General features: G+C 42.7%; 1 protein-coding gene across 1 annotated transcript in view; it reads left to right on the plus strand.

The window, feature by feature from the left end:
- The window catches only part of ZCWPW2 (zinc finger CW-type and PWWP domain containing 2), a 48,927-nt gene extending 29,296 nt beyond the window's left edge, over nucleotides 1-19,631 (plus strand). The window contains exons 6-8 of the mRNA XM_060248823.1: nucleotides 3,113-3,177; nucleotides 17,278-17,399; nucleotides 19,003-19,631. Coding sequence (XP_060104806.1) covers nucleotides 3,113-3,177; nucleotides 17,278-17,399; nucleotides 19,003-19,176 — 361 coding nt within the window. The 3' untranslated portion in view covers nucleotides 19,177-19,631. The remainder of the gene's footprint in view (nucleotides 1-3,112; nucleotides 3,178-17,277; nucleotides 17,400-19,002) is intronic.
- Nucleotides 19,632-23,306: the final 3,675 nt, after the last annotated feature.

Genomic DNA, 23,306 nt, shown 5'->3' on the forward strand with positions numbered 1-23,306 from the left:
AGGAGACTCATCAGATGCTATGCTGAAAATTTGGTACCTTTACCTCAAAAACCCACTCCTCCAGAGCCCCAGATACCCTGGGATTAATTCTCCATTATACCCTATGGCCCAGCAGACATTTCCCTCCCCCCCCCATTTCTGATGACCCTGAAGCTCCAGATAAGGTTGCCAATCCCCAGGTGGGGGCAGGGATCCCCCAGTTTGGAGGCCCTCCCCCCGCTTCAGGGTCATCAGAAAGCGGGGGGAGGGGAGGGAAATGTCTTCTGGGAACTCTATTATTCCCTATGGAGATTTATTCCCATAGAAAATCATGGAGAATTAATCCGTGGGTATCTGGGGGGGCTGTGTTTTGGGGTAGAGGCACCAAATTTTCAGTATAGCATATAGTGCCTCTCCCCAAAATACCCCCAAGTTTCAAAAAGATTGGACCAAGGGGTCCAATTCTATGAGCCCCAAAAGAAGGTGCCCCTATCCTTCATTATTTCCTATGGAAGGAAGGCATTGAAAAGGTGTGCCGTGCCTTTAAATGTGATGGCCAGAATTCCCTTTGGAGTTCAATTATGCTTGTCACAGCCTTGATCTTGGCTCCACCCCTAATGTCTCCTGGCTTCACCCCCAAAGTCTGGCTGCACCCCCAAAGTCTGGCTGCACCCCCAAAGTCCCCAGATATTTCTTGAATTGGACTTGGCAACCCTAGCTCCAGAAGGCCTCCAAACCGGTGCTCCCCTGCCCCCACCTGGGGATTGTCACCTCTACTCACAAGTTGCTGAACTTTCAAGTTTTTCACAATAACACAGGGCAAGTTTACCTTCACACTATGCAAACAACCTCTGCAAGGATTGTGCAACAAACAGAGGGTCTGGGCTCCTTTCACAGCCATGTTGTTCTGCCTCCCCCCCCCCGCTCCCCTTCTGTCTTAAAGACGCAGACACACCATCCAAAGAGGAAGGCTTTCTCAAGTAGAGACTGAAGCCTCCTGAGGGAGAAAGGCACATGATGGCTGTGGGGGCGGGGCTTCCCCCTGCCAGCCAGCTGACTGGGGGCAGGAACGAGCCTGAGAAAGCAGGAGAATCCCCACTGGGACCTGGGGATTGGCAAGCCTAACCCCTGCTTAAAGGAATCCTTCTTACCTTTTACAGCTTCCATTACTTTGATTGTTAACCATGCAGGCCTTTTTCTATATCTATTTGTGCCTTCCCTAACCTATGGTGGTATATATATTATCTGAGTTTCTTTCCCCTCCTTCGGATCCAGCTGGATATGTCCCATTTAACCTTTTAATTATTTCATTTTTTAATCTCCATTATGGTGAGAGAAGAGACAGTGAGCAAGAATCTGGAAAGGTTAACTATTTTACATACATGGCCCATAGAACAGTCAGAATCCTAGTACATGTGAGTCTTAAGCTCCCTGCTTGCTCCAGTGATCAAGTGACTTTACGCCTGATGTTCAGTCCTTACATAGATTAGAGGTATGATGCGCTCTTGAATGCAGTATACATACATTCATTCATTCATTCATTCATTCATTCATTCATTCATTCATTCATTCATTCATTTATTTATATTTCGATTTATATCCCGCCCTTCCCACCAGAGTGGCTCAGGGCAGCTTACAGCGCATAAAATCTTACATAGGTTTGGCTTTAAAACATCAATTTACAACAGTTTAAAACAGTAAGTTAATAAAACATAAAGTTAATAAAACATAAAAACCAGCGGTCTGTCAGAGTGCACACTACCACCATCCAAAACCAGCGGTCTGTCAGAGTGCACACTACCACCATCCAAAATAGTTGTAAGCCAGCCGGAAGAGGACTGTCTTGCAGGCCCTGCGGAACTGCCCAAGGTCCCGTGGGGCCCTCATCTCTTCTGGCAGCTGGTTCCACCAGCAAGGCGCCGTTTTTACATTTTACATTTTACGTTTTGTTACAATGGCAGGCTCCTTTTTCGTTGCTTTTCTTCTCTTCCCCATCTGAGATCTATCATGTGTTTGTCTGGCTTCTTGCTTTGTTTATCTAACTTCTGACCTGCTGCTCCTTCTACTGTGATTGCTGTATGATGACATTTTCATAAGAGTGCATTTGCTGACATTTTTTTTCTTGAGGCATTTTAGCTTCATTGGGTGTTATGCCTGATGGACCTGAATATGTTTTGGGATGCTGCTGTTGTGAAATGTGGCCATTCACAGGGAAGCACCATCGATGCCTTTGTTTCATTTATGAAGCATGGGTAGCATGTTAGCACAATGAATTTGCAGTGCAGCATGGTAGAATACTGTAGGTCTTCTTTCCTCAGAGCTGTGCATTCTCAGTGCCTGTTCAAGAGGCAAGGATTGTGCAACATGCATTGGGGAAAACTATATATTTAATACATCCTCCATCCTGCTTCCCATATAACTTAATTTCATTTTAAGGACTGAAAGAGAAATGTTATTACTCTGAAGGGATACATCAAGAAATTAAGACCTTAAAAAAAAAAAAAAAACCATCCTCCATCCTGCTTCCCATACAACCTTGACTGATTTCTCACTAGTGTTGCTCCACTCCCAGCCTTCTGTTTCCCCCGGCGCAAGCAATCCATTTCCCACCCCATGCTCTGTGGGCACATTTTGAAGCACGGCTCCCTCCAGTTCCCCTTCTGACTTTATTATGCTGTCTTTTAAGGATTAAGAAACCGCAAGGGGAACTAGAGGGAGCCATGCTCCAAAATGTGCCTTTGGAGCAACTGGTGAGAGATTGATTGCTTGCACTGGGGGAAAACAGAAGCCTGGGGGCAGAGCAACACTAGTGTTTTTTTTTATAAAAAAGAAAGGAATTAAGACTTATAATTTCCGCTACGTTAACCATAATATAACAAAATGCATTATTTCATCATTTTGCTTATCAAGGGGACAACAATATGATATAATTTATTAATAAATGATCAAGTGGTTTGGGATAAGTTATGCCTACAAGTACCTACATAATTTTTTCTAACAACGAGGAACTTTTTACAAATACTTTGTTTTGTTTAAAAGCTGTGGTTGGAAAGATAACTTTGTTTATAAACAGAATGTTTTCAAATATCTGAATATTTCTGATTAATGATACTTCAACTTCTTTTATTTTTAGGGGGGAAATAATGTGTTCTTTAGAAACTGCAGGATCAGAAGACATTCTGTCAGCAGAAAATCTAGGTTTGTATGAACATGTATACATATTTTTAATCAGGAGATTCATATTTTCAAGAATATATTAATGCTTATGTAAAATACAGACCATGTGTACTTTCCCATGAGGAAAATTGTGGTTGTTCATGAAGAATAAAATTATGTTAACTGTGTGTACAAAGTAGACATGTGGAAATGGTAATAAAAGTACACAGACAGGCACTGGTGATCAAAATAATCAAACACCTCAATTGTTTGCAAACATACACAATGTTTGGCTAACTTGGAATGCAATTTGTGTGTTTGCATTTATATATAACAAACACAGGCTTCCTGATACATATATTTCAGATATGTGTATCATAGGGTTTTAGATATCAATTAGCTGGCTATTTCAAAACTATGTAAAATTTAACTGCTGTCTCTGGTCTTTATCATTCATATACCTGCTCCCTGTGCATCTTCACCTGCACTGCTGTCCATTTCCCTTTCCTTGCAAATAGCATATAGCCTTTTCATATTTTTAAATTGTGGGAATCAGTCTAGATGTGAGGGGAAGTCTAGAACAGGAGTTTCAAGCATCCAGCTTGAAGGCCTAGTCTGCTCTCCAGAGGGCTCCAATCAGGCCCAACAGCAACTGGCCATCAGCTACTTCCTTCCCCCTCACTTGCTTCTTTTGGTTGGCATTTTTTATTTCTCCTCTGTGATAAGTCAGCTGAACAAAGCAGCCTTTTGCTCTTTCCCTCTTCCTCCTTCCCTTTTCCCAAAGGAAGGAGGAGGCAGGAGGAGCTTCAGCCAATGGAGAAGCTTGGCGCTGGAGCTCTGCTGTGTGATTGAGACCAGGGTTGCCAGGCTCTCTCAATCACACTGGAGAGTTATTGGGCCAAGACTGTCATGAGCCCTGACGAGGAGGAGCTGGAAGGGTTAACAGACCTGGAAGAGTTGCCAGCCAGTTCCTCAGCTGAACAAACAGCAGTTGGCCCATCAATCTCTCTTCAAGCACCAGTATCAGCTGTTGACGATCAAGCTCCTCCAAGCTCTCCTCCTCCCATCTCAAGAGTTCGAAGCAGGCTCCGGAAAGAACTTTCAGAGCGACTCTTTTCCTTCTGTTGGCTAAAGCTCCTCTCCCTTCTCATACCCTGGGAATGGAGGGAAAGAGCAAGAGCTTCGTTGGTCCCATTCCATCCATCAATTGCATGGGAGAGATACAAAGAAAGCACTTATAAGACCAATAACATTTTATTCAAGGTATGAGCTTTTTGCCTTGCAACACACAGACACACACACACACAAAACACAGAGAGAGTGTGTTTTGTTGACTCGTTATGCCAGTGCTCTCCTGGGTGCGACTGGATTTGCCTCCCCCTTTTCATGTCTTCATGATCCAGAAGAGGAATAACAACAACCATAATTAGGCTGTGTGTCCAGACCAAATTCACCCAGCATATTTCCTTGGATTTTTCTTCCACATTTCACATTTTCCTTTGATTTCCTTTGATTTTGTACTTAGACTTCCCAGATAATAGGCTGATGCTGACCACTATACATGGTTGTTTCTCTATTCTTGCACTGTCACATAGAAGCAGTACCAGCCCTTGGGTGCATAGTACCCTAGGCAGACTTGGGCCACTGCACCCCCCCGTGCTGCCACCTCCCTCCCCCGCCTCCTCCTGCCTCCCCCTAGGTCTATTGCAATGCCTGGAACCGGCATGCTTTAGGCTATCTAAAGGCACATGCTCCCCTGCTGATCAACTGATCGACAGATAAACCATGCAGCGCACTGTCAATGCCCAGACAGGTCAGCAGCAATGGACCGCGAAGCCTGAAAGGGCAACCACAGCGCTGCCTCCTCCCAACTTCCTGGATTGGAAGGAAGTGAGGAGGAGGCAGTGCTGCAGCCATCCTTTCAGGCTTCATGGTCAGCTGCTGCTGGCCTGCCTGGGCATTGACAGTGTGCCATGCAGTTTTATCCACCGACCAGCTGATCAGCGGGGGCAGGGGGCACACACCTTTAGATAGCCTGGAGCACACTGATTCCGGGTGTTGCAATAGACCTGGTGGGAGGGGAGGGAGTAGGAGACTGGGGAGCAGGCAAACTAGGTGTTTGCCTAGGGGAGAGGCCAAATTTGGCATCCCCTCCCTGCCGGTGCCCTAGGCGACCACCTAGTTTGCCTAGTGGGTGAGCCAGCTCTGCATAGGAGCCGTAGTTATTTTTCTGCAGAAGACTATAGTTTTGTAGACAAACATATCTATGTGTAATTCATGCCTTCATAATCCATGTGTTTTTGACCAGTACATGAAGCAATTTATGTACAAAAGCTCACAATACCCAGCCATTTCATGTTTTCCTCTGGGTCTTAGGCTGAAAACATTGACCATGAGATTTCTGTAATGAATGTCAGTAAATCAAAAGTAGGTTTGCAACTTACAGATGCACTCCTGAACAACACTTGAACAGCATACTCGAGATTGCTACAACACAGGCATTGTCTCCAGTTTTTAATTCAATAATTCAGAGCAGGAAGTGTCAGTTATCAAAGACTGTTAAACAAAATATTGCAAGCATGCTAATTTTTAAGCCTGTTTTATTTTAAGAAAAAATATTTACTTGTGATTGTCTGTGCCCATTATAAATTTTATATCTTTGCTACCTGGCATTACAGTTAAGACACACATGGCCTGGCCTGACAAGGTCTCATTTATGTCAGATCCAGCACTCATAATAAATGAGTTTGACACCCGTGGCCTAGAAGGACAATACATACCTAGATACACTTGAACAAGAAAAATCAGGCCAAAACTCATTGGTGAGCATAGGTAGCAGATAGTGGCAACGGTCCAGCTGCTGACAGTGAGTACCCAAAAACACCTGTTGCAGGGTAATTAAGGAAAGAAAATGGTGACTGCTGGATACCCTGTTAATAGTCCTCCCCCCTCAGAGGGAAGAACAGCTCCTGCTTACAGAAAATCATCAGACTTTCTAAGTCTTAGGAGCAGATTCTTTCCCCAGCTTCCTTTCCTCAGCATTCTGCTTCCTTGGTCATCTATCATTCCCTCAGTTTCCTGCTTCTAAATCTATTGCCTACTTGATTTGTTTATCCTCAGCCATCTTGACACGTGTAGCCCTAACCCTGTTCATCATCATTCAGCCTCTGAAGACTGAAGTTGCTGGGCAGATTCAGAGTATAATGTGATCTGAATTCATGTGGCTTAGTCTTCATGGATTGGTGTATAGGTCATTAGACAGGCACTAATTTTCATGAGCATTTAGAATCCCTCAACTTTTGACTTTGCACCAGGACTCTCCAAAGCCTGAGCCTGTATCCCTGTATATGTTCCAGACCAGTGTAGGGCCTTTTTATTCAGCGTGGTCTAGGATGGTCAAGAATAGAAAGAATATGATAGAATGCTTAGTACACTGTTAGCTGCTTGGAAGCTTTAGCATTGGGCTGGATGTCCAATGAATAAATATTTTTTCAGCTATGTTTTTGTAATTAGATTTAGAATAATTTAGAAGAGCCTTGTTCACCTGGATCACATACTAGTTAATCATAGCAGCTGTCACATAGATAATTAGACTATAAATGGTTCACAGTTCTTTGATGGAAAGGTTCTTCGACAAGTGGTTAACCAATGGTAGATGCATTGGTTCTGGCTGACAGGGTTTGAGAGGCAGAGTTGATTAAATTTGCTATGCGTTCTACAAAGTTTAGAGAAGAATGGTGTGAAATACCCAGACCCATAAAGTGATATGAAATCCATTTCCTGGCTGCTGGACCACTACCTCTTCACTTGGGTCAGGGAACAACGTGGTTGATGGGAAAGGAAAGAAGAAATAGATTGTTTTGTCTGGGACTTTTATCATTCCTATCCCCCACCCCATCTGTAGAAGGCCAGAAGCAATTTTTCTCCAGGCCAGTTTGGCCAGGGGCTGGAGGTTTTTTGCCATCTTCTGGGCATGGAACAGGGGTCACTGGGGGTGGGGGAGAAGGTACTTGTGAATTTCCTGCATTGTGCAGGGTGTTGGACTGAATGATCCTGGTGGTCCCTTCCAGCTCTATGTTTCTGTGATTTAGCAAAGTGTGATGGAATTCTAACCTATGTTTATCAGTCTACTATGCTTCCACTTACAATAGAACATTGTCCCCCTCCTTCAAATCTGTGAGTCACCCATGTTATTTTTAGATGTATGTAATTGACAGCTCAGCCCAGTTATTCAGTCTAGGCCACTACATATTCAAGTCACTTCAGTCCTGAGTAAGTTGAGATATCTTAGAGATGAGTTTCTGACAACTTAGCATAACACTTGCTGCATGTGATGAAGCTGGATCTCCTCTATGAAAGTTTATGCCACAATAAAACGGTCTATTTGCTTTTCCACCTTAACCCTATTGTATAGGGTTTTTTTTTTCTTCTTACACATTTATTTATAGTTGGTAAAAGGTGGATACATAAAGTATTCAGGAACACTGACCTTAAGGCAAATTATTTCTAAAGTCATGGTGCAGAACACATGGTTCCTGTAAAGTACTGGGGTTGGCGCAGTAAGAGACCAGAGTCGGAGAGTGATTTCAGCAAGCTTTACTTCAGGAACACACACACAGACTGAGCTCTATTCAAACTTCCCGCTCCTTTATACAATTCTTGCCCCCTTCTGATTGGTCCTTAACTATGTACATGGATTGGCTATTTACAGGGCCCTAAGGGCCTATCAGGGTACAGTATGAGCCTAGATGTTGATTGGCTACTTATGTTTCAATCCTTCCCCTGATTGGGCACGCTTAGGCCTTCTCTGGAACCCTGGTGTGGAGTACAAGCTTTGGCTTGTTCAGCTTCCCTCCAAAAGTAACAGTTCCCTCCAAAAGTAACAGTTCTCCCATTTGAGCCTAGGACACAACACCCCTCCCCCCATAGTTCCAGCTATCAGGTGACATAGTCCTGGAGATATGCCGGAGGGCGGCGGTCTCGTGTCGAGCATCGGAGCTCCGAGGGGACTGGGCATTCCGACTCGGTTTGTGGTTCCGCGGCTGCAGAGCTGGAGACATCTGGGATGGCAGCCTCGGGAGACCTGGGTTCAGCTGCGCGGTCGGGGGTCTCTTCCTGCTGGGCCGAAGCGGGCTCCACGGAACCCTGTTCTGTGTCAGGCTCTCGGGGACTTACGTTGTCCGGATCTGGAGCCTCTGACCTTGGCTCCCCGGCAGGCAGGCGACCTCGGAGTTGGTCGATGTGTCGCCTCAGGAGATGTCCACCCTCCAAGGCTACTGCATAGGAGACCGGTCCGGTGATGTGGTCCACCTTTCCAGAGAGCCAGGCGGGGCCAGTGGTGGCATAGTTCCGTGCCCACACTGTCTCACCTGGGTAGAACCCTCTGGGGGCTTTAAGGTGTTCCGGCGCCGGTCGCCTGTCTGGGGCTCGGTCAGGGTGCAGCTTGTCCAGCAGGGTGGTGATGCGGCGGCCCATGAGGAGTTCGGCTGGACTGCGACCTGTGGAGGCGGTGGGTGTGGTCCGGTAGGCCATTAGGAAACACGCCATGTCTTTTGGCCAGTTTGAGGGGCCCAGACGGTTCAAGGCCTCCTTTGCCGTGCGCACCATCTGCTCTGCCTGGCCGTTGGTGGCTGGATGAAACGGGGCAGAGCGAATGTGCCTGATGAGGTTCCTGGCCAAGAAGTCCTGAAACACTGCGGACGTGAATGCTGTGCCGTTGTCGGTGACGATGGTCTCCGGCAACCCGTGGGTTGCAAAGATGGCCCTCAGAGCTGTGATGGTCGCCTGCGATGATGGCGAGGGCACCTGGACCACCTCCAACCACTTGGAGTATGAATCCACTAGTATGAGTAGAGTCCGCCCATGGAAGGGGCCAGCAAAGTCCATATGCAGTCTTGACCAGGGGGTTTTGGTGGATTCCCATGATTGCACTGGGCCACGTGGGGGGTCAGGCCTTGACACCTGGCATGTCGGGCACCTTTTAACCCAAGCCTCAATTTCTGCATCGAGGCCGGGCCACCAGACATAGCTCCGTGCGAGAGCCTTCATGTGGACTATGCCCGGGTGTGCCTCGTGCAGGGCTCTCAGCACTTGGTCTTGCAAGGGTTTGGGGATGACGACTCTGTTGCCCCATAGTAGGCAGCCTTTGTGGGTGGATAGTTCGTCTTTCCGGGCTGCAAACGGAGTAAATTCCGGCCCAGTCGAGCCCTTGGGCCACCCCCTCACGCGTGGGTTTGAATCCCATCCTCGTCGCCAGTGTAAAGTACTGGGGTTGGCGCAGTAAGAGACCAGAGTCGGAGAGTGATTTCAGCAAGCTTTACTTCAGGAACACACACACAGACTGAGCTCTATTCAAACTTCCCGCTCCTTTATACAATTCTTGCCCCCTTCTGATTGGTCCTTAACTATGTACATGGATTGGCTATTTACAGGGCCCTAAGGGCCTATCAGGGTACAGTATGAGCCTAGATGTTGATTGGCTACTTATGTTTCAATCCTTCCCCTGATTGGGCACGCTTAGGCCTTCTCTGGAACCCTGGTGTGGAGTACAAGCTTTGGCTTGTTCAGCTTCCCTCCAAAAGTAACAGTTCTCCCATTTGAGCCTAGGACACAACAGTTCCTGTTGACTACCAGTATCAACACCACCTGACGGTCACAGCTATTGGTACAGCCCACAGTTGTACCAATATATACAAAAAGAAAACAGTGAGGAGAGAACCAAAAGCAATGGGAGATTCTGAATACTGATTTCATACATGTTATTAAAATTGTCCATATTTCAGAAAATGGTTACACTTGCCCAATGAAAACCAAGATGAAATGGTGAGACAGCTTTAAAAGTTCGGCAAGAGTCACATTCACATTTGCCATCAACCAAAAGAGCCGCATTACTATTGCATGGCCTTTGTGCTTTGCCACCACACAAATTAATATATAGCTATTAATATAAGATACATAACTATAACATTTTTAAATTACCAGATTGCTTGGGATTGTCTTTCCCCACTTCAGTTGTGCTTTAGCCTGCTCATGTGTTTCTGGAATGAGCAAAGGTCTTCCTTCTCTTCTCACTCTCTCCTCAGCATCAGAAACAATGGTCAGGTGAGACAGTGGCCTATTATGGACTGGTGTTTTCCCTCGCTTTCATGTTGTATGTCCATCAGGTTTTCTTTGTTGTTCTGCATTCCCATTGATGTCACCATTTCATTTTCATTTTATTAGATTTATATCCTGCCCTCTCCACCATGCATATCCATCAGGTTTTGTTGTTGTTGTTCTGCATTGTTTTCCCTCCCTTCAGTGCTCAGTTTGCTTTCTGTTTGCTGTTTTCTCAGTGATTTTGTAGCGGTTTTTACACTTGCTTCGCTTCTAAGTCAAAAGGAATTCAAAAGTATACAGATTCCCTTGGATTTCCCCCCTGCCCATTTCCATCCTCTTGGAGACCACTCTTAATACTCACATTGAGGTCCTTCCTCCCACTCCTGTTGGTCAGTTTTGGCTGGGCATGTTTTTTGAAACAGGAAATTCTTCAATCTATATTTACTCTTGGGTCGCTATCTTTGCAGAATGCTATTGGTTCTCTCCCTTTTGTTAGTATACAAGCTGCATTATTGCTTAGGTTTTCCATTTTTAAATTTTTGCTTTCTTAACAAACTTGTTAGTGATTTGAGCTTTTTGATAATTCTGGATTGCTGGAGAAGAAAAATTACTGGCAGGGAATGCTTTAAAAGTTTGGCAAGAAGTAGTGTGTGTGCATGCAGTCAGTTAGCAAGTGGCTATTCCTTCAAGGGTATGCAAGGCAGCAAGCTGTCTCCATGGTAACTAGACACTGGGTAGTGGGAGACACAGAGGCAAGACCTCAGAATGTGGAAAGGGAAGCTGAGAGTCCTGACCCTCTCAATGGGCAATTCCCATAATGGTGGCAGGGTGGTGGCAGTTGAACAGAAGAAGAAAAAAGGCTCTCCAGGCGTTGTGAAAACCTTGAAGAGTAGGGTGGAACAGGACCTGCAGGTCAGAGCAAGACTGTTCAACCACACATTAAAATGGATGTTTGTTTGACTCATTTTTCTTTTAAGCAAAACACATCCTACTGCACATCTCCTTTGTTCTACTCAGTGTCAAGGCCCAAATATTTGTTGCCCTAAATGAATGGATTTTAAAAGAAATACACAAGTGACATAGATAACAGGTAAAGGAAACATATATACATACAAGATGAAGGATAGTGCAACAGCATCCCTGGGATGACTTATATATAGTAACAAGGTAAACATCATTCTGCAATATTATATTGTTGGCACAAAAGTCCAGTGCCATTTTGGTGTATTGTGAGCAGCATCACAGTCAATATTAAGGCGCTGAAGAAAATAAGGATATGATCCTATCCAGTTTTGGTTAGATAACTTGTGGATGATAAACTTCAGGCAGTATATTAACAGTCTGGAAATATATTAAAAGGGGGGAATAATGAAGATAAAAGAACATGTAAGTCTCAGGAATGCATGGTAGCTCTAATAACTGCTCACAAATAAGTTGAGCCACCTAGGGTGGTAGGAAGATAAGAGTCATGAGTGAGTTTCCCCCTAGCTTTCATGGCCATATCAGATTTGATGCTGGAAGCTCAGTGAATGAGCTCCCTAAAGCAGGTGGTTCAGGTGAGGGTTACACCACAAATGGAGTAAAGTTGGTTTCCTAATTTGAAATTGCTCTGCCATAACTGGTATTCACCTCATTGTGGTAAATATACAGGTTTATGAGGATCTCCTTCATTTGAAGACCTGTATGTTTGGCTCAACAGGGCAAACAGTGGCTCTGTGGAATCATTTCTAGTTGTGAAAATGGCACCAGAGAAAGCTTACACTCATTTACCCCAGGAATTCTGGTTCTGATCTAAACTGTGTCCACCTACATACCTCCTTTTAAAATGATTTTTTTTTTAAACGTGGAAGCTTATTCATAGATCTTCCGGTTTTAATTGAAATGTAGACCTAAGATGCTTTGTAACATTCTAAGTCATCAAAATGTAGATGGTATTTCTATATTTACAGTAAATCCCCCCACCTTTGGATTCATACAGCCATTTTAGGGGTGGTAGCAATTATCATCGGCTGAAAAATACTTCGTATGGTTGAATGCAAGGTAGTTTCATTCTATATGTAAACTGTAAGACTCCTTGGTGTGGGGGGTGAAGCTGTAGATATTAGCCTACTTCCATATTACTCAAGCATGAATGAGTGATCTGAATGCAGGCCTGTAGCTACGGTGGGGTCCCCAGGATCCTGGCTCCCTGATCTCCTGCCAAGGCCCCATGACTTCTCATCTAGCCCAGGCCTTTGGACTGCCAAATACTTTATTTTATTTATCATGTCCATCATGGCAAGCCCCACACTACTCTCTCCTGCTCTCTCTCTCTCATCTCATGGCTGTACTCACCGTTGCCATGGCTTGCTCAGAAGGGAGGCGAGACATGAGCAACCCTGGCAGTTTCTGCACCTCCAGCCTTTCCATGTGTTGAGCAACTTCTTCGTCTGTCAGCAGCCCCACCAGTCAGCCATCTGGGAACATGTCTTCCAGCTGGAGCAGTGGTGAAGGCCAGCTTTGCAGCACCCAGTTTCCAGGGCACATTGGCACTCACTCACCCACCCTCGCATCCTGTTGCAGCCGGTGGGCTCTTCACTCCAGTTTCCTTTCCTGGCAGTAGATGAGTTGCGTGTGAGAAAAATACCCCTAATTCCAGAACATCGTAGTCACTTGCTTGGTTGCCAGGGTGCCTGGAGACTCAACTCACACACATCTGCCAGGAGAACGTGGGTTTTGTCTACTAAACTGGAAGGGACTTATGAGTACTAATAGCCACAACGTTGCAGCAGTTCTCCGTGTCTCTCAAGGAGGGCTAACCAGGAGAACAGTTGGTTTCCAGTCGCTCCGTGCGATCCCCATCTTGGCCTTTGCAGCGGAAGAGGGTGCGCCGCCAGGAACTGTCCAGGCAAGCAGTTTCCAGCCTTAACCACAGAATCCATCTTGGGAGGCTAACACCACCAGCAGCTATCTTCCTGCTGTGCCAGACTCCATAACAGTGAAGCGGGAGGCTCACGTACTCAACAGATGTCACCTATGCATAAAGCCATCAAGCTTATCTTAGGCGTGGATCCTGTCAGACCACCTAAGCCTTTGTCCAACGGAACTCAAGACAAAGACTGGTGCCAATAGAAGATCAAAGAGAAGGAAGAACATCTTCACCCAGCGCCAAGTCTCTTTGTATAGACCGGGTGTTACCTAGGTAGCAATTTGGCCATCTATTGTCACCTTTTTAGTTAAGTTTGATAGACTTAAGTACCCCCCACCGTAATAATTTTTCCCATTCTTTCCCTTAATGGTCATCCTGGAGCTTCCCCCCTTGGCCCATTGTTACCTGGAAGTCCAATCAGGTAACTAAGGCCAAGTCTGCTCATTGGCTAGCTATAAGCATCCAATCAGGGGCCGCCAATTAACTGGCTATTGGCTACTGCATAAGTCCAGCCCTTATGGTCATTGCAGGGCCTCCCCTTTTCTGAGGTCATGTCATCTGTCCCTATACCTCCCATCCCCTAAGGGCTCAAGGTAGTCCTTATAACCTGTGACCCAGCTCCCCACAGGTGTGCATCTAGCAGTACCCCAGTTCCGCTATCTAGATACATCCCTGATTCCTGATCAGTTGAGGGTCCCCTCCCCCTAGTCCTCTTTTGTCGCCATTGGAGCCTTCCTAATTACGATCAGTAATTATCACCCTGTTTGTCCATCCTTGTGTAATCTCTGAATATCTCTCTATTTTTCTTAGGACTGTATGTATGGTTTATGAGTTTATTACCTTGTATGTGTGTCTATATTTTTCTACAATAAATTTTAATTGTTTTTACTTAATTAGTGTCCCTGGTAATTTTAAGCAATAATTTCTGGACGTGTATCCTGTATACATAGATTCAAAGATCCTTTTTAAGCCAGGTGCCCACCTGTCAATTCCCCAACCTCGTTTTGAGGGCATTTTGGCTTACATGCGGGGTGGGAGGCCTCCAAGGATGAAGCAGCTTGGGGTGACCAATGATCTCGCATCTGGGGCAGGGACCAGCCAGCGTGTGTGAGTTTTAAAAAAATATTTTTATTTTTGGGGGGGCACCCCACTTTTCCCAGCCCCCCCCCACCGAACATTTCCTGGCTACAGGATGAACTACATATATCTGACATTCTATAACCATAAAAAATTACATAATGTACAATTTTTGATGGCCTTTTATATTCAAGAATGCTTTTTTCTTATCAAAATGTGTTAGCCTTAAGAGCAGACTTTCAGCCTGCTCATGAGTTTGCTGTGATTTTTCCTTTCTCTTTAGACTAACAGTTCTTATTGTTAAGCATTTTTAAAAGTAGTCTACAAAGTGTTTACTTACTACTTTGGCAGCCATCTTCTCAACAACAGCAAGCATCTTCTGTAAATTAAATGTTTCCCGCTGCCCTGTTTCCTTATAAAACACAGTAGGAGGAACATTAGTTAGCATTACAGCTGGTGAAAGTAGCTGCTGAGTACATTTATTAAAGTTCAGTGTATAGTCTTAACTTATTTATTCTGTCAATTCAGGTGTTATATCTAGCAATAAAGGATTCAATCTAACTTCATTAGAAAGCTGTGAGAAATCTGTCACTGGTTTCAGTGGGAGAGATACAAAGTCAGGAAAACATAGTACAGGAAAAGGCTTAATGGATATCTCTAAATATAAATGACTTTTAAATTAGACTTTAAAAAAAGCTTTCAGTGTGCAGAAAGGAAAGCTATCCCAGCATGTTGGGGAAAATCTGGACCTGTTTTGGTTTGATATTTCAGCTTGCTTTGAAAATGAAACTATCTTGGTTGCAATGATAGATTATCTATGCCAGGAAAGAGACTGTAGGATCATGGCTGGTTCTGCTACACCTCTAAGCATGTTTCTGCATCATTTACTTTGATAAGCTTTTGATCAAGATAGGTATCTGGGGCGATGATGTTCAGTGATACTAGTTGTATCTGGCAGCTCAGTTCCAGGAAATGGTCAGGGGAGCAGCTTCTCAGCTTCATGGCATTTATGCCGTAAAGTTCCTCCTGGTTATGTATTGTCCCCCATAATATTTAATTTCTGCATGAACCTCCAGGAATATGTCATCTAGAGGTTTGGGGAAAGTACCTGCATTATGCTGATAATACCCAGTTCTGTTTCTCGTCATCTGAGTGGATTACTTGAACCAGTAGAAGTAGTAATGGTCTAGATGATAAACAGAATAAGATAAGCCTGAGTGTTGTACATCAACAGTTTATCAGTGAGGAAGGAGTCAACCAGGTTTGGCAGGATTACACTCCACCCTAAAGGAGTACAGTCATAACTTGGAGGTACTCTATGTATGTATGAAGGCCTTGCATATGTGGCATGTGGTGTCTTTACTCATGCTAGCTATGAACTTTACTTGAGAAGTGAGATTTGACCGTGGTTATCCATGCCATGATCATGTATAAATTGGATTACTGTAATGAGATGTTTATGGTGGTGTTTTTGAAAAAGATTCGGAAACATCTAATGGTATAAACTACTGACTGGTGGGAATGATGGAAACCATGTTCTGCCATTCTTGAAGAATATTATTGGCTGACAGTTCTTTTCCAGGTGCTTATCTTTAAATCCGAAAACACTGAAAGGATCACCTACTCCTGTATGAAATTGCCTGCCTGTTAAACTAAGTGTCAAGGACCCTAGTTTGAAGTAATGTGGGAGGCAAGCAACTAGAGATGCCCTCACAGTAGTAACTCACCTTATGCCTAGTCTGTTCAGTTTTAGGAATCAGGCAAAAACCTTTTTATTTGTTTGACTATTGTTTGTAATTTTAATGCCTTTTGCTGAATTGTTTTATCATGTTTTTATCTTGTAAGGTAATTTTAGTGTCCTCATGTAGAAATATCACACTAAATTGTTTTTATTGCAGCTTTTATCCCACTGTTTTTATTCTGCTGAACTGCTGCTTATGATTTTATTAGTCATCATAAGAATAGTTTTTCATTCTACCCCCCCCCCCCCCACCTTAACTTGTAAGCTACTTCAAGCATTTTGGAGAAGGCAGCTAATGTCCTACAAATGCACAAATAAGGTGGGCAGAAACTCGAAGTTGTAATCCACAAGCAAATTTCAAACTAGAAGTTGTAATCTACAAACAAATTTCAAAAAGAAACTATTCCTGTAAAGGGCTTCTTCAGTGTTCAATGTGGCCATAGAGTTTATCTAATAGAGTCTCTAAATAGATGTATTGCCTCATCACAAAAAAAATACATACTCCACAATCCTTAATACATGATTAAATGCATCCTAAACAATATCTTGACATGGTTCCACATAATCAGTTATCTAGTGTGACTGATGTTGAATGGTTAACACATAAAGACCAGCTTAACAAACAATAATGCATGCCTTTTCACTGAAAGTGGCATGCCTTAAAATGATGAGATACCTTATTTATCTAAGGAACTATACGACTTCAGTTGGTGTTCCAGTACCTTTTCAGTATCATAACTGAGCCTTTTTGGTTGGACTACTGAAATTTGGCTTCTTTGATCGTTTGGGTTTCTTTAAACTTTTTTAAAAAGCTTTTTTAAAATAACATGTTTCTAGTCATCATTCCAATCTTGCATTTATTTTAATTAAAACAATTTAATTTAAGATGGTTATTAATTTAACTTAGACATCAGGGGAACTATTTAATCCCAGAAGTATCAGCAGGACTCTATATGAGATACATTATCAATGCAATCCTGTGTCAGAAATACTTAGCCCATTGATTTCAAGAGACTTGAGAACCTGAGTAAAAGATTGCACTGCCTGTCTCTCAAATGTTTGAAGGGTAGGTGCATATAAACAATGTTGCTAGCAGAACCAGTCAAGCTCTTCTACACATACTCAGTGAGAGCAATCATTGTACTGTGCTGTATAGGCTTAATGCCATAGGAAACACTTATGTTTGTTTTTGGAATCCTTCACAACTGCCCCTTCCCTTCTATGCCTGTGGCCCAAGAAATTGATTAAGCAATAAATAGCACTGTATTAATATACAATGTGTATTTGAGCTGAATTATTAATACTGTTATTTTATTAGTTGTCTCCGAGACAGAAATTATACTAAAAGATTTGGACCAAATTCTTGAGCATGTTGCAGCCTCTTCCAAGCCAGCTTTTGAATCATTTCTGGATACAGAAGATAATAATGTGAAGGAACAGGTATACATTATTCATGGATCCTCTGCTAATGAGTGAAAAAGACATTTTAGAAAAATTTGTATTTTTGTCTAAGAAACACAATTTGAACTATTTACTACACTTATAATGCATATACAAAAAGGGTGATCTAACACTGAATTGTTGTACCATTTTTAGAATTAAAATTGTTCAGAGCATCTGTCCTTCAGTGAGTTGAAATGCATGCATCTAATGAAGGAACTTTTGAAATTAATATTTATCACTCTAATCCCAGACCAGGAGAACTGCATCCACTGATAACCTTATTGTTATTTGTTTTGCACATATCTGCATATGAACAGGCAAAACAGCCACCATTTTAGTACTGCACTGCCAAGCAGAGTTCCATATTAGTTGGATTTTTATTTCATTGTTTTATCACATTCCTTCCTTCCTCTTTATAAACTGAGCCTGATAAAAGTCTCTCAATCTCAGCCTAAACTACCTTGCACAGTGGCTATTGTGGGGATAAAGGGGAGGATGGGAGAGCAATGTTATAAGCTGATTTAAGTCCCCCAAAAGCAGGATATAAATAAATAAAAAATAAGCAGCACAATACCCTGTTTCCCTGGCTGACTAGCAGGTCGGATCAGAACATTGACATTTTACTTTTTTTTGTACTACATTCTGTAGATTCACTTTGGCCCCATTATATGGATTTTCCCCTGTATTAGCACCTAAGCAAATTTAAGAAAAGCAGACCCTATTTGTGTAGTATTTGATCAATTTGGGGCCAGTTCATACATCCCCAGACTTCATCATGCAATGCACTGAGGCTGTCTAGAGGAACGTACAGAAAATGTGATATGTTTTGTGAACATGAACTAAGCTGCTGTTACGCAAATGGAAAATATGGCAGTCTTTTAGTAGGTCTTGGGACTGTATTTTATCACTTGAAATTCATTACATTTTCATACCACTTTCCAGTACGGCTCTTAATCCTCTCTCTCTCTTGTCATTCACTTGGGTCAAGGAAGATTATCATACATTTTAATTAACCTTCAGTAACCTACATAATGTTATCTAATAGTCTGACTGTATTGCAGTCTACCAGGTGACTATATTGCCCTCATACATTTTCAGGTTATCAGCCAAAACCTGTTCCCATAGTAGTAGCCTTGTGACACTAATCTGTGTTGCGAAATAAGACCGTATGCATTTTATTAGTCAGCTACTCTAAAAGATAATGTTCAACTTGTGTATTATTTTATTCATTTTATACTAGGTCAGTATGTTTGCAGAATAAAGCATGTTGATGATTCCACAGCTCTCTTCCCATGTATTTTACATATATGTCCATTTGAAGTTGATTGACCCTAAAGCTAATAATAGTAATAAAAAATCACCCATATTCAGCACTAGCTGTATGCATCTGCTGTTATGAAAAAATAATAGGTCTGCATATAGATGTATATTGACTGGGGCAAAAATTAATATTGCGATGTGCATCCAAAGGCAGGTCCAGATGCACATATGTGTTCTCATTGGCCATGCAGATGTAAGCCAGCTTCAACATACAGATTTCTCTGGTTAGATTGGGGCAAATTTGTATTTTAGTATAACCATATTTTGATTTTTTTTCCAGGTATCTAACTGCTGTATGGAGTTTACTGAAAAAGGGCCAATGGAAATCAATACCCAAGAGGACTGTATTATAATTGACGGGAAAGCTTTCAAGGCTGGAGAGTGCATTGAGAGCATAACAGACAAGTTTAAGGAAATAGATTCTTTAATGGCTGAATTCCAAGACAGCTTGTAGCACTGATAAGAGAGAACCTATTATACTATTTACAGCTTTAGAGTGCATTCTTTTTCACATATAGCAAGAGATTCTTAACAGTTGTGCGACAATATAGTCAGGTCAAAGTTAGACTCTTTTTAACAGTTTTGTTTTGTTTGATCAAATATGTTGCTAAAACAGGTATCAACTCTACAATCTGTTAGTGGAACATAATAGTAAAGTCATGTACTTCTGGATATCATTTTTCCTTGAGTGAGTGAAGGTTTTTCCCCCTGCCTTTAAGCTAATTGCTCAATTTCTAAAAATCAGATTGCAAGCAGAGCAATCAAACTTAAGTCTAGTAATTTTAAGAAATGCAGAAACCTTCCAACTAGATGATTTATTTCTGGATTTCAGATAGTGTTCCTATATATTTTAGTACTTTGTAATAGGCTATTTCTTGTACATATATAAAATAAAAATTTTAAATATTATTCCCAAGTTTTCATGAAGTGATTTAAGAAAATCTACAAGGCTTTGTAACTTATTCATGGTTTTATAAATTACCTGCATGTTTTTCTCTAGTGTGGAGCTAATGGATCACATCTTTGATCAACATACGTAATTTCTCCTGATTAGTGTAGTTTTTCAGGCAGAATTCTTTGTCTGAAGATGCTGCCTCTCATAGCACCTTTCCAGTATGCAAACCAAGACTCATTAGAATAATATGGTAGCATATATACCATATAATATGGTAGCATTAGAATAATATGGTAGCATATACAGGAGAATCCACAGGATGATGATGAAAATGATATTGGATTTATATCCCGCCCTCCACTCTGAATCTCAGAGTGGTTCACAATCTCCTTTATCTTCCTCCCCCACAACAGACACCCTGTGAGGTGGCCTGGCCCTGGGGAGGCTGCTGCACAGCGCAACTGGGCCCCATGAGCCTTGCTGGCCAGCCAGGCCCCAGGGAGGCCACCATATGGCTCAGCTCAGCCCAGCAATCCACAAGGGCCAGACCCAGTGATCTCGAGGGTCGTTTACGGCCTTGGGGCTGGATGTTCCCCACCCCTGATATTACGTTGTGATTATATTGTGATATATTGTGACCAGTATCTCTTGGACCGTGTTCAAAAATGAAACACTACTATGCATTTCCACCCATGATAAATAGACACAGAGGGAAAAAAAGATGGAGGAACCCAGCAAAAAACAAATATACCCAAAGTTCACTTAGATGTTGTCCACAACCCATAGTCTTAGTCTCAGCTGGTTGCCCCTGGAAACCTTCCATATGCCCTCTGATAATTGTTTCTTTGAAAATAGGAGCTCAAACATGTAAGTGATCAATTTTATTGCAAGGTAGATGGAACATGTAGACGCCTCCACATTAACAACAACAACAAATGAGGCACTGTCAAACCTAAAAAGAATAGAATGAATTCAGACATATATTCCTGGTAATCTTCATCTCTTAGGTAGAGTGGCTAATGAATAACTGTTTGTTTATCAAATAGCTGGCACATGGCGACATATCTTCACATACAAATTCCCAAAGAAGCTTCCCTTCATCCATTTTGCATCTTTTAGAGATCAAACCCACCATAATCTTTTGCTGGTACTTTACGTATACAGCTGATTTAAACAGCAGCAGATGAAGCAATTTTTCAGAATAAGCAGTATTGTCTCAACGCATTCTGCCTCCCAGTTTTCTTGTGTAAGTTTTCCAGAGAATTTAGGGTTAATTTTCAGAAGCACTCCCCCCCCTTTCAGATAAGCTGATCTGCAGTTATTGCCCCTCATTATCCACTATACAGAAATGTATGCATTGAAGGAACCCAAATTATTTCTACTTTTTATTTGCATAAATGATGTAAGAGATATGGTAGTTATGTCAACAAGAGATAACCTGCACTAAATGACCAAGGGCAAAATAAATGGAATAGTTACAGCAACATGTTGGTCTCTTTTGCTTATAAAGTGAGCAGTGTTCCCTCTAAATTGAGTTAGTGTGAGCTAGCTCACAAGTTTTTAGCCTCTGGCTCACACATTTTTGTCTTAGTTCAGGCAAAATGCCCCCAAAGAAAGCTAATTTATGCAGTAGCTCACAACTTTAACGCCAGTAGCTCACAAAGAAGATTTTTTTTTTCCTCACAAGACTCCACAGCTTAGAGGGAGTAATGAAAGTGAGGGATGGACTGAAGATATTTAACCATAAGGAACACATGTGAGAAGGGTGTTAACTTCACTAACACATTATTTCCACCATTTTTCTCCATTCAGAACTGAGAACAGGCAGAAATACCTGGAACAGCCACCTAACTTTGGTGTCCCTCTTCTGTGTGTTGTTTTTACTGGTAAAATAAACTGGCATCAACCTACACTGGCAGCTAGGTTTACCAGCCTCCTGGGGGGCCTGGCAGTCTCCTGGAATTACAATGGATCTCCTGGAGAATATGGCTGCTTTGAAAGGCATGCTCTATGGCATTATACTCTGTTTTCCCTCAGACTTCAGCTGTAAGGAATTTCCCAAGCTGGAGTTAGGTTTGCAAGTCTCCAGGTGGCAGCTGGAGATCTCCTGGAATTACAACTGCTCTCCAGAACTTGGAAGGGGAGCTGGGAATCCAGACCCTCCCAGTGGGCAATTCTGGTAAAAGGTTAGGTGGTGGTGATGGGCTACCCTGAGAGTGTGGGGGGGAACCCTCCTCGTGTGGAGGAATGCCTAGGCAAACAGGGCAAAATAAGACCTGCAGGTTAGAGCAGGCACATTCCACCACAGCATCATACTCCATTGAGTTCCTCTTCTCCCCAAACCCTGCCCTTGCTAGGCTCCACCCCCAAAATCTCCAGGAATTTCCCAACCAAGAGCTGGCAACTCTACCAGTAGCAGTCTGACACATGAAGTTCTGTTTGAGGCCTGGTCTACAGTGAGTGCAGCCCAGTGAGGGAGCCTTAAAGCTGATAGTGATAGGTTGGATTATACGACTTCACATCACAAGTGAGGGATTAAATGTCCTAAAGTTCTCTTCATCAGTAACTTCTTGTATGTGGAGAACTAGCACAGTAGGCAATGAGCTAGACTAGAACTTTTCACATTGATGTGCCTTTTTTTTGTTTTGTTTTGTTAGCAAGGAGTTCTTATGTAAGAATGGTACTCCCTAGCTACAATTAGGAATGGTACAACCTGTTCTGTCCCCTCAAGGGTCTAGCCCCTCATTTTGCTGCTTATAGAAACCAGGCCTTCATTTTGCAGCTTTCCTGAGTTTACAGGTAAGGAAAAGACATTTCTTTTCCCTCTCAATTCCCCTATGATGGCGGCCAGAAGTTTCAACAAATTAACAGCTTCCCGGATCACTGATTTTATTTATTAATATTTCTTCCTTGAGAACACAGAAATTATCCTTTATTTCTTATTACTTTGACAGGGGTTGAACTTGGGGCAGGTGTGGGGCTTAATTCTTTTTCTCTTGTTAGTCTTCCTGCATTAAAAAGAGCCAATTAGTTTTATTTATTTATTTGCTAATTTAATTACTTTATAGTAGTCCTAAAGAGACCCCTTCCCCTTTATGGCTAATCACAGTGTGGTGGTGGCTCTGACCAGAATAGTCCAGGCTAACCCAATTTTGTCAGATCTTAGAAGCTAAGCAGGGTTGGCTTGGGCTAGTATTTAGATGGGTGACCTCCAAGGATCACTAGAGTTGTAACACGGAGGCAGGCAATGGCAAACCACCTTTGAAATGTCTCTTGCCTAAAAAAAAAACAGTCTAGTTCACCAGCTAGTGGTGCATAATGCTAAAAGAGGTAGAATTCAGGCTGCCAGACAATCTTAGGATCTCCTGGCTATACTACACACAATAACCACAAAGTCTCGCAGCACCTAGAATCACTTACTGTTATACTACACACAATGCCACATGATGATGATAATAATAACAACAGTGTGGTGGGGTGAGTTGTTTAGATCAGCAAAATTGTACAAGAAGAAAGAATTAACATTCTCTAGTTCTAATCCAAATCTGGCCTCCATGTGGTTGATATCAGCATTTAAAGAATGTTGGGAGAATCTAGTTCACAGACCATCATCTGGTCTCCAGGCCTTCTTTCTCTTTGCAGCCAGAAACTTTGACACTGCTGTATGGAAAAATCTTATTTTTCAAATG

Source organism: Heteronotia binoei, chromosome 10 (genome assembly GCF_032191835.1).
Source record: "Heteronotia binoei isolate CCM8104 ecotype False Entrance Well chromosome 10, APGP_CSIRO_Hbin_v1, whole genome shotgun sequence".
Lineage (NCBI taxonomy): Eukaryota > Metazoa > Chordata > Lepidosauria > Squamata > Gekkonidae > Heteronotia > Heteronotia binoei.